Below are 12,059 nucleotides of genomic sequence, written 5' to 3'. Positions count from 1 at the left end.
CCCATTCCCCCCCCCCTCACCTTCGGTACACCCATTCCCCCCCCCCCCTCACCTTCGGTACACCCATTCCCCCCCCCCCCTCACCTTCGGTACACCCATTCTCCCCCCCCCCCCCCCCCCTCACCTCCGGTACACCCATTCCCCCCCCCCCCTTTTTTTATTTTTTGTTTTGTCTGTTCGGATACCCTTTTGGGTTTTCTTGGGATGCATGGATTGTATTCTGTAACCTAATAACTTAGACCGATTCCTTTTGCATATTTATCCAGACTTATGGATACCTCTGGTACAAAAGCAGAATTTTGTTTTTATCATTCTGTTCTTTGATGACTCAGATTCATGTATCCTTGTTCTTGTTTATGTGTTTGAAAATTTGAAAATAAACAATTTAAAAAAAAAAAAAATGGAAAAGCAAAAAAAAAAAAGTTCGCTACTGGACTCTGGAGAGAGACAGAAACGGAGCAGAGAGGCGACAAGGCACGTGTCTGCTCAAGAGACGTTCTACGGATCCGTTTTTTTTTTTTTTTTTTTTGGGTGCCTGACTGCTTCTAGAGTGCTTTCGGCCCCGGCTAACCGACTGCTCCCGGCTTGTGGAGGATCCGTCTATATCAGTCCTGCAAACGCTCTGGTCCCCCGAAGGATCACGGAGGGATTCAATCACTTTGGCCAGCGAAGCCATGGATTGAGACCGTGATGAAGCCCACTCAGGGGGACTAGGTACACTGGGCTCGTTGGCAGTGGAGGGTTCCTGAGCGAAGTTGGAGTCACAGGCACTGCAGAGCAGCGAACTCAGCCTTAGGAAATGCACATTGGCAGGAGGAGCATGAAGTAAAGAATATAGCCATAGTCTTGTTAAGACTTTTTAGATGCCTTAGAAGGGTACATCATGTCCCAGCCTATGTGGCTCTATAATATTAGGGGCTGCCGAGAAGGGGCTCTGCCGAGAAAAGAAGGTGTTACAGCAGGGTGGAATCTGTAAACTGCAGCACTCCGTTACTCAGGTCTGTGTCCCCGCTCCTCCTGCGTTACTCAGACTGTGTGGACCCATGCGCGACACCTGCTGCCTTCGTCCTGATGGCAGATAGAGCGCATGCCGAGGTGGTCGGGGGGGGGAGGTGGAGAGGGACTTTCCACCTCCTTGTGCCATCCGCTTTAACAGTGGTCAAGCAGTGAGAACTGCTCGGAGGCCACAAGGTGGGACTCTAGATCCAATAGGTTAATCACCTAGGATAGGACAGGGCTGAATGTCTGGCAATAGGCCTGGCTGCGGAAGAGGATACGTGGAGGCGACACTCCATGTGCTCATCCGTTGAAGGTGTGGGGAGATCAGTGCCCTTGAAGGGACCCGTCGCCTTTAAGAATCAGCTCAGGCGTGGCATCCCACATCGGAGGAGAGGATACCGGAGAGGCGACACTCTCCGTGCTCGCCTGTTGATGGTTCGGGGAGATCGGAGCCTTGAAAGGATCCATCGCCCCTTCGTCCATTGTAAAAAATAAAAATAAAAATTTAAAAATAAAAGTTTTTGGTCTGAATAGCAGACCCGTCCGTGTGCCTCCTACGGACACTAAGCAAGAACTGGCTCTCTGGCAGCCAGCACAAGGGTCTATGCTGCAGAGGAGGAGCTAACTTTTTTTTGTGTTAAAGGGAATCTGTTACCTACTTTTTCGTATATAAGCTTTGGCCACCTCCATCAGGGGCTTATCTACAGCATTCTGTAATGCTGTAAATAAGCCCCCGATGTAACCTGAAAGGTAAGAAAAACAGGTTCTATTATACTCACCTGGGGGGGGGGGGGGGGCGGAACTGTTGGCGTCGCGGTCCAGGTCCTCCTATCTTCATACGATGACGTCCTCTTCCTTGCTTCCTGTCACGGCTCCTGCGCAGGCGTACTTTATCTGCCCTGTTGAGGGCAGAGCAAAGTACTGCAGTGCGCAGGAGCTGGGCTTCTTGGACCTTTCCCAGCACCTGCGCACTGCAGTACTTTGCTCTGCCCTCGACAGGTCAGATAACGTACACCTGAGCAGGAGCCGTGACAGGAAGCAAGGAAGGGGACGTCATTGCATAAAGAGGGGAGGAGCCGGACTGAACCACGACGCCCATCGAACTGGACCGCCCCCCCAGGTGAGTATAATAGGATCTGTTTTTCATACCTTTCAGGTTACATCTGGGGCTTATCTACAGCATTATAGAATGCTGTAGATAAGCCACTGATGGCGGTGGCCGCAACTTATATCCGAAAAAGTAGGTGACAGATTCCCTTTAACTAAGCGTCAGCCTCCTAGTGACAAGCAGTATACAACCCATGGTCTATGTCCCCCAATGAGGAGAAAACATAGTGCTCACTCCCGCGCCACGAATCTCCCCCCACATCCCTTGTATTGGTGACACTCCCGCACAATCACAGATTTACTATGACGGAGGAGCCGGAAGACCACAGCGTCTGATGTCTCCTACTCCTGCACCGATTAGAGGCACTTAACCTTCATAAACGGTGCAGATTTCTTTTAGTAGTGCAGGGGTTAATCTACTCAGTTGAGAGCTCCTGGAAGCTTTCCTGCATTATGGCTCAGCTGTACATTGTAAGGCACTCCCATCTCTTATATTATCTGGGCCAAGGCTAGCGCTCATTGCTAGAGTAGCTTACGCTGCATGGTTAGGAGAAGGTGGTTTGTGGTTGTCGTTTGAGAAGGAGTTTGGTGGATATATCCCAGACGGTTGCTAGGTTTTGGTTGTGTGCCAATTCCCTTCCTTCTCCTACTTTGGTTTTACCCCATCCTTCACTCCCCGGTGTTTACCTCTGTTTGTGTGGGTATATTTCCGATTGGTATTTTTCTTTATCCCTGTTTGTATTACTTTGTTAGTCTGGTTGGTTTATTACGGCACACTGCTACTCCCCTCTTCCCTGGGTGGGGGAAAGGTACGTGGCCCCGGAGTCTTCGCCATCGGAAGGAATCCGGGGAACAGGGCTAGCTAGGGTGCCCCTAGCATTAGGGACAGGAAAAGAGCACCTGGTCCTGGGACACTTGACAACAAAGTAGAGACAGGCGCCACAGTCCCCCTTGTATCAGTGTGTGTGTGTGTGTGTGTGTGTGTGTGTGTGTGTGTGTGTGTGTGTGTGTGTGTGTGTGTGTGTGTGGGGAGGGGGGGGGGGGGGGGGGAGAATCTCTATTGGTGCTCAGTCCGACGCCACAACCCCCCTTGTATCGGTGCTCACTCACACCATGGCCCCCCCTTGTGTCAATGCTCACTCTCACGCCGCAGCTCCCTTGTATCGGCTGATCGATGAGGGCGCAAGGAGTTTGATTTTCAACAATATGAATGATGGCTGACCATATTTCTAAGTTTGCAATCACTATAGCGATGACAAGGATAGAAGAGTCACTCACTTTGTCTTTCTGGAGGGCATCATTTAACACCTTCTTTGCCTTCACCAAATTTTTCATATGTTTGTAATAGAAGCGAGCGAGCTTAATTGCATAAAACGATTGCTCGTGCGGGGCTTTAGAGTTTTCCATCGCTTCAGACAAGAGCTCCTCGGCCTCCTTAATATTTCCGTGCCGCCGCTCTAAGTTAACTCGTCTTAGTCTAACCATTGCCAGACCTTCGACAGACTCTTCCAGTGTTTTTAGTATTTGTTTTGCGTCATGTACGTTACCTGCAACGAGAGGAACCATTAGGACAGGGCGTTATGGATGTATATAATATGGCAGGGAGAAAGTTGGGATCTCTTACCCTGCTGTTCCTCAAATGCAGCCCAAAGTAAATGAACTAAAGGCTTCTTCAGGAGATGTATATTACAGGCTCTGTTGTAGACGTGTCTTGCTCCTTCGGCGCTGTGATGCTCCATGTACTTGGCAAACTAAACACAAGAGAGACTCCCCGTTAACACATCCAAGAACGATGTAATGTGTGTACAATAAAATTCTTGTTTTAAACCCATTCAGCACCTTTATTGAACCACTAGACTAGAGACTCTGTAAGGAAGGGCGAAGGGAGGCAACGCTGTTGGCATATGCAGCAGTCAAATCTGGTTGCAAGCAGACCATCCCCTAATGCAATAGATATAGTTATAGATGAACAGAATTCACAAGTATACAGGGTTAGGCACGACATCTATGTGTTAGACCATATTGCATGAAAGCGGCGGACGAGTCTTACCTTTATCCAGAACTCCTCGTAACAGGCGCAGGCAATGACACATCTCTCAAACAGGATGACCACTCGCTCGTGGACTCCGTTCTCAATTTCAAAGTCCAAATACTCCTTCCAGTTATTGATTTGCACTTTCTCCAAAGGTTTCACATGAAAGTACGGTCTTTTAATCTTTAAGGAAAGGTACATGTTTAGTATGGTGGAACATCAGCCCCAATCCTATTCTTACAAGTGTGCATCTCCACCTTACAATCAACCCCCAGACCAGAATGAAACTTACTCCCTCCTCAAAGGTCCATCGTTTGCGGACTTCATGGTCATTGAGGCTGAAGATTTCTTGATGGACTTCAATGATTCGATGTCTCATGTTTTCTATTTCTGTTGTGCGCTGCAAAACAACAAATACATATAAAAAAAATAGGGATTTTTGTGTACTCACCGTAAAATCCTTTTCTCCGAGCCAATCATTGGGGGACACAGGACCATGGGTGTTATGCTGCTGCCACTAGGAGGACACTAAGTAATACAGAAAGAATAGCTCCTCCCCTGCAGTATACACCCTCCTGCTGGCTTTAAGTGAACCAGTTCGGTAACAAAGCAGTAGGAGCTTAACAATTAACAAGAATGAACTATGTCAAAACCAAGGCAACACAGAAAACCAAAGCCGTTAGGCTAACAGAGTGGGTGCTGTGTCCCCCAAATGATTAGCTCGGAGAAAAGGATTTTACGGTGAGTACACAAAAATCCCTATTTCTCCTACGCCTCGTTGGGGGACACCGGACCATGGGACGTCCTAAAGCAGTCCCTGGGTGGGGAACAATCAACTGTAATTGCTCCTTGTACCCACAGGTTACAGGTGCGGCACAGCCGCCTGCAAAATTCGTCTGCCAACGGTCACATCTGCCGAGGGCCGAGAATGAATATGGCAATGTTTTATAAACGTATGCAGACTGGACCAGGTCGCAGCTCTGCAAACTTGTGCTCCCGAAGCTTGGTGCCGGATGGCCCAAGACACTCCCACTGACCGAGTAGAATGAGCTTAATCCCTGCTGGGACAGAATGACCTCTGATACGGTAGGACTCCTGAATAGCTGAACAAACCCATTTTGCCATTGTCTTGGGAGCGAGAAACCCCTTCCTTGGCCCTTCCTGGAGCACAAACAGGGCATCTGACCTGCGGAAGGACGCCGTCCACGAGATGTATCTCTTGAGAGCTCTCACTAAATCCAGTGTGTGGAGGGCCTTCTCGATGCGATGTACTGGTGCCGGACAGAGAGACGGTACGACAATCTCCTGATTGAGATGAAAGGATGAGACAACCTTTGGCAAAAAGGACGGGGATGTTCTCAAAACCACCTTATCCAGATGAAAATTCAGGAACGGAAACTTGACAAGACAGAGCCACCAGCTCTGAGACCCGTCTAATGGATGTGAGCGCAACCAGGAACGTTGAAAGAAAAGACAGGGAAACCTCCTGTAGAGGTTCGAAAAGAGCTTCTTGCAAGACTCAGGAGGACCAGATTATGGTCCCATGGTTCCGACGGCATCTTAAAGGGCGGCACTCCTATGGGAAACTCCCTGAATGAATGACTTCACTTGTAATCTGTTAGCAATCCTGTGTTGGAACAGAACGGATAGGGCTGAAAACTGCCCCTTGAGAGAACTAAGGGCGAGACCTAAGTCCAAACCTGTATGTAAAAATTTGAGGGTGGAAGGAATGGAAAATGCAAGAGGAGAACGTCCCCGGTCGTTGCACCAGGAAAAGAAGATTTTCTAAGTGCGATGATAAATGCGCATAGACATAGGCTTTGTGGCGCTGATCATGGTAGAGATGACTTCCGGAACCCAGGACTCAACGGCCATGCCGTCAAACACAGGGCCTCGGAGTGCTGGTGGTAAATGGGGCCCTGTGAAAGGAGGTCTGCGCGATTCTGTGATTGCCAGGGAACATCGGCGACTAGTTGAACTAGTTCTGCGTACCACGCCCGGCGCGCCAATCTGGCACAATCAGGATTTCCGGTACTCCCTCCGCTCTGATCTTCCTGATTACTCTCGGCAGTAAGGGAGAGGGGAAAATATGTACGGAAACCGAAAATGACGCCACGGAAGTACAAGTGCATCTGCCCTGATAGCTCGGTCCCACGATCCAGCAGCAATGAAGTCGGGAACCTTGGAATTTAGCCGTGAGGCCATCAGATCCACGTCAGGGGAGCTCCAACGACAGCAGATCTGGCGGAAAATCTCCGGATGGAGAGACCACTCCCCGGAGTCGAGGCCTTGACGACTGAGGAAATCTGCCTCCCAATTGTCCACTCCCGGGATGTGAACCACAGAAGTCATTGAGCGGTTTCCCTCGGCCCAACAGAGAATGTCGTTCATGGCTGCCATGCTGTAGGTTCTCCCTCGTCGGTTGATATATGTCACTGCAGTGGCATTGTCTGACTGCATCCTGATGGAACGACCCGCCAGGAAGGGATAAAATTGGAGAAGAGCAAACCTGATTGCCCGAATTTCTAAGATGTTGGTCAGAAGGTGTGATTCCTGACGTGACCGGCAGCCCTGAGCAGTGTGATTTAAGGACAGCGCTCCCCAGCCTAGAAGACTGGCATCTGTTGTCACAACTAGCCAATGTACTGGAAGAAAAGACTTCCCTTGATTCAGGGAGGACTTTAATGTCTGCCACCTGAGAAACTGTGACTCACTGGGGAAAGAAGAACCTACGGGCGAGGAAGAGCGGGCTCCTGTCCCAAACGGCCAGGAGGGCATGCTGTAAGGGACGGAGGTGTATTTGGGCAAATGGAACCTCCTCCAAGGCTGCTACCATCCTGCCGAGGGGTTCATTACTGAAAACGCAGAGTGAGTAAGCGATTGGGAGAGCTTCTGAGCTTCCCGCTGTAAGGCTGAGATCTTTTCCGGGGGGAGAAGCACCAACCCCTGGGACAAGTCCAGTATCAATCTTAGAGAGGAAATTCGATGAGCCGGTACTGGGGAAGATTTTTAAGTTTATCTTCCAACCCAGACGAGAAAGAGTATCTATTGTGATGTTCACGGCCTCCTTGCACGTGCGGAAAGAGGAGCCTTTGATGAGGATATCGTCAAGATAAGGTAGCACCACCACTCCACGGGAGTGGAGTGAGTATGGCCACTGCTGCCGCCATGACCTTTGTGAGTACCCTGGGGGTGACGGCGAGGCTGGAGGGCAGAGCTGTTGTTCCTGAACTGCGAAGTGAAGAAACCTTTAGTGGGAAGGTAAAATAGAAATTTAGAAGTACGCGTCCTGGATGTCTATTGACACCAGGAACTCGCCTTTTCCCATGGAGGCAATGACAGAACAAAGCGATTCCATCTGGAACCGTCGCATCCTGACGAACGTGTTCAGCAGTTTTAGGTCCAGTATGGGCCGTACTGTAGTGTCCTTCTTTGGAACCATGAAGAGGTTTGAATAAAAACCTTGAAACCGTTCGCTCTGAGGGACCGGAATAATAAGTCCATCTTTACTCAGAGAGCATATAGCTTGAAAGAACTCTGAAGCTTTTGCCCTGGGAGGACGAGATGAGAAGTCTATCTTGTATCCAGAGAACCCTAAGTCGCAAATCCACTCGTCGTGAACGACAGAGAGCCACGCAGCACTGAAGGAAAGCAGGCAGCCACCTACTTTGAGGGTGTCCCTCAGATACCACAGGGAGTCATTGTGTGGAAGATCTGCCCGTTCTGGAGCCTCTGGATCCCGACTGCCTAGGCCTGCCCTTCCATCAAGGGAAAGGGGTCACAGATGCCTGGAAACCTCTGGACCGAGCCTGCGGTTGTGGAAGAAATTTACTCTCCCCTCCAGTGGTGTCAGAAATCAATTGGTCGAGCTTTTCGCCAAAAAAGGTGACCGCTCTGATATGGTAGAGAAGTCAATGACTTTTTGGAAGCAGAATCCGCATGCCAGTCCCTGAGCCATAAGGACCTCTGGATGGTGATGGCGTTTGCTGCTGCTTGAGAAGCGCAGTTAGCGGCATCCAGGGACGCGGTTACTACGACATCTCCAACTCTGGCTGAGTAGCGAGGCCCGCTATCCCGGGGGAAAAATTGGTATCCAGCACCGCTGAAGACAAGACCTCAGCCCAGTGGGTCATAGCCTTAGCCACCCATGTAGCGGCAAAATATTGGAAGAGTGCGGCTATAGAAGCATCAAAGGCTGAACGCGCCATATTGTCGATCTGACGATCGTTTGGATCTTTTAATAGGAGGATAAAACCCTCTGAGGAGGATAAAACAGATTTAGTAGCCAGGCGCGATCGTGCCCTGTGAAACGTTTATCTGGATGGATCTTGCGAGAATCAACGGTTTCCTTAAATTCGGGAGAGTGGCGAACACTATGAGGTCGCTTGGTCCTCTTAAAGGACACGGCATGATCCGTTTTAGATAAAGGTTCCTCCTCAAGCTTCAAAGCCTTATTCACTGACTCAATGAGAGAGAGTCGAGTCTCCTGATCGTGATGAAATTCCTGATCTAGGGACGTATCAGAATCGTTCTCTGAAACAGGTTCTCTACTAGCCCCAATGGAAGGGGAGCGAGAAATGGAGCTCTCAGAATCCCGGTGATGGTCTGAAGATATGGCATGAGTCCTGTTCCTGGAAGAGCGAGAGCTCCTTGGCAAGGTATGACTCCTGAGTACAAGGGGTACTGATCATCGGAAGCGTCGTCCGAAATAGTGCCCTGGTTAGAGGAGGGGTCTCGGAACAATTCTAACGCTTTTGCCAGGGATGCCATAGACCGGGTAAGGAAGGTAACCCACTCAAGGGGACTAGGCTTACTGGGTTCGGTATCAGTAACAGGTGGTTCCTGAGCAGTCACCGGTTCACAAGCTGTGCATAATGCAGTATTGTGACCATGGGATAGTGACACCTTACGAGCGGGTACATGCCGCAAAAAAACAGTGTGGGTTTTCCCAGACTTTTTGAGGCTTTGATTGAGCCATAGCATAGCCTTGAGGAGACCGCTTACTAACAGGGGAAGGGTTAAGCTATGTTTCTGGAGCTTACCCATGGTCCTGTGTCTCGAGTCCCCAGGGGAGGTCCACAGTGTGATGCCAAGGGAGTTATGCAGAGGAATCGCTAGTCCTGAAGGCCGCGATTGAAAAGGCTGGAGCAGCGCTGCAGCATCAGCCCTGTGGGTGTACCAAGATGGCCGCCGAGATCAGGAAGTGAGTCTCTCAGGGAACGAGAAGCGCCAGAAAGTGGGCGACGGTAACTGCAGGTGGGCGTGGCCAAAACTCCGGCCTGTATGAAGGGGAAAAGCCGGGGGCTAAATTTTTAACCTGCAGCTGCGGCCTGCGGCGCCGCGACCGCTATTAGCGCCATTCTTAAGCCACACTCTCTGAAGGAATTGCTGTACTGCAGACCACCGACGGACCCGGGCTTTAAGGTGCGGACCTCCCATACCCCGGGGACCATGACCCCCCCAAGCGCCTCGGCCCCCGCAGCGTACTCACGGTAGATGCGGTGGGCCGGTGCTCAATCCACCATCGCCATAGTCAGGGAGGGGGTGGAGAGCTTCTGCCGCCATGCGTCATCCGCTATATCAATGGTGATGCAGAGGGGGGCTGCACGGACGCCATACATAATATGTCCGGCTATGCACCTGGTCCAGGAGAGATAGATGGATTACTACTCCATGTGGTTGCCTGCTATGGAGGGGGGAGATCGGAACGCGAAGGAACCGTCGCCCGCAAGGTGAGCTCAGGGCTGGCATCCAGCGTTGCAGGAAAGGATACGGGAGGGACGCTCCACGTACTTGCCTGTTGACGATTCGGGGGAGATCGGAACCTAGAAAGGGTCCGTCGCCCCCATTCGCTCCGTTAAGGAAAAAATAGAATAAAAAAGTAAAAATTAAAATAAAAACGGTGGGGTCTGAAACAGACCCAAATGCCTCCTACAGACACTAAGCAAGAACTGGTTCACTGAGAGCCAGCAGGAGGGTGTGTACTGCAGGTGAGGAGCTATTTTTTCTGTATTACTTAGTGTCCTCCTAGTGGCAGCAGCATAACACCCATGGTCCTGTGTCCCCCAATGAGGCGTAGGAGAATTAATACTTATGCCAAGATCTTTTACTTCTCGTGTGTTACAAACTTCTGCACAAATTCGTGGTATACTATTGCATCCATCGTTAAAGTTGAAAATTTAGACTGCACTGACAGATTAAATTCAGCGAACAAAAAGGGAAGACATGAATGTAAAAACTGCTTCTGAAAATCCAGTGATGTCTCCCCCACAATCACAATGTGTCAAGGGACATTACATGGTAATCAGAATGGGATTGTTGAGGTCTAGGTCCCTTTAGATGTTAAAGTCCCATTGTAGTGTTTGCAGCAGATTAAACCGCAACAAATATAGACACAAAAGAACAAAAAAAAAAAAAAAAAAAACTTTCCACCCTCGTGGATAGCAGCAATTCCTCTACAGACACCACCTGTAAAAGGCTGTTTGCTGCAGATTCATTTAAATGCCTGATTTTAGAAAAAAGATTTTGATTTGGGCACAGCGCTTGCACAATAAGAGTATTGAGACAAGCCTGTAAGAAGTTCTGCTAAGGCTTCTTTTACACTTCCGTCCTCCAAATCTGCACAGGATCCGTCAAGACGTTGAAAAGACGGATCCTGTGCAGATTGTGGAAAATGTGAGCACTGGGCCCGTCTTTCTGACGCACCTGTCGAGGCTATGTGCACCTGTTGTGTATGCGTCTTTGCAGCGGTTTTCCGCTGCGAAAACGCATACACAACACAAACCAGGTTAAAAAAAATATATATATATAAAAATAAAAAAAAATCGTAGTATTCTCACCTACCATAGTTCCTGCGCAGCGATGCTCCCGGCAGCTAGCGTTCCTCTCGCGAGACCACGACTTCTCGCGAGATTTCTTAATGTATTACTAGGAAGTAACGCTAGCTGCCGGGAGCATCGGTGACGCTGCGCGGGAATGCCAGTAGGTGAGAATATTGCGATTTTTTAATTTTTGTATAATTTTTAATATTATATCTTGTTACTATTGATGCTGCATAGGCATAGTATCCCTTGGAGCATTGGTAAATGCCTGGGCTGGATCCGAGGGCTGCCGGAAGGTGAGTATATATATATTTTTTTTTATTTTCTTTTTACAGGGATATGGTACCCACATTGCTATACTAGGTGGCCTGTGTTATACAGGTCCTTCTCAAAAAATTAGCATTTAGTGTTAAATTTCATTATTTACCATAATGTAATGATTACAATTAAAATTTCATATATTATAGATTCATTATCCACCAACTGAAATTTGTCAGGTCTTTTATTGTTTTAATACTGATGATTTTGGCATACAACTCCTGATAACCCAAAAAACATGTCTCAATAAATTAGCATATCAAGAAAAGGTTCTCTAAACGACCTATTACCCTAATCTTCTGAATCAACTAATTAACTCTAAACACATGCAAAAGATACCTGAGGCTTTTAAAAACTCCCTGCCTGGTTCATTACTCAAAACCCCCATCATGGGTAAGACTAGCGACCTGACAGATGTCAAGAAGGCCATCATTGACACCCTCAAGCAAGAGGGTAAGACCCAGAAAGAAATTTCTCAACAAATAGGCTGTTCCCAGAGTGCTGTATCAAGGCACCTCAATGGTAAGTCTGTTGGAAGGAAACAATGTGGCAGAAAACGCTGTACAACGAGAAGAGGTGACCGGACCCTGAGGAAGATTGTGGAGAAGGACCGATTCCAGACCTTGGGGAACCTGAGGAAGCAGTGGACTGAGTCTGGTGTGGAAACATCCAGAGCCACCGTGCACAGGCGTGTGCAGGAAATGGGCTACAGGTGCCGCATTCCCCAGGTAAAGCCACTTTTGAACCATAAACAGCGGCAGAAGTGCCTGACCTGGGCTACA

General features: G+C 49.1%; 1 protein-coding gene across 2 annotated transcripts in view; it reads right to left on the bottom strand.

Annotated features, from left to right (window-relative positions):
* The window catches only part of PRPF39 (pre-mRNA processing factor 39), a 98,414-nt gene that overhangs the window by 29,215 nt on the left and 57,140 nt on the right, over positions 1–12,059 (bottom strand). For both annotated transcript variants that reach the window (XM_077267087.1, XM_077267096.1), the window contains exons 7-10: positions 4,431–4,538; positions 4,157–4,321; positions 3,731–3,857; positions 3,385–3,653 (exon numbers count right to left, since the gene is read on the bottom strand). In XM_077267087.1, the coding sequence (XP_077123202.1) occupies positions 3,385–3,653; positions 3,731–3,857; positions 4,157–4,321; positions 4,431–4,538 (669 nt within the window). The remainder of the gene's footprint in view (positions 1–3,384; positions 3,654–3,730; positions 3,858–4,156; positions 4,322–4,430; positions 4,539–12,059) is intronic.

Source organism: Ranitomeya variabilis, chromosome 1 (assembly GCF_051348905.1).
Source record: "Ranitomeya variabilis isolate aRanVar5 chromosome 1, aRanVar5.hap1, whole genome shotgun sequence".
In the NCBI taxonomy this organism is placed as follows: domain Eukaryota; kingdom Metazoa; phylum Chordata; class Amphibia; order Anura; family Dendrobatidae; genus Ranitomeya; species Ranitomeya variabilis.
Note: the sequence above shows the minus strand (reverse complement) of the source record. Positions and strands in the feature narration are given on the sequence as shown.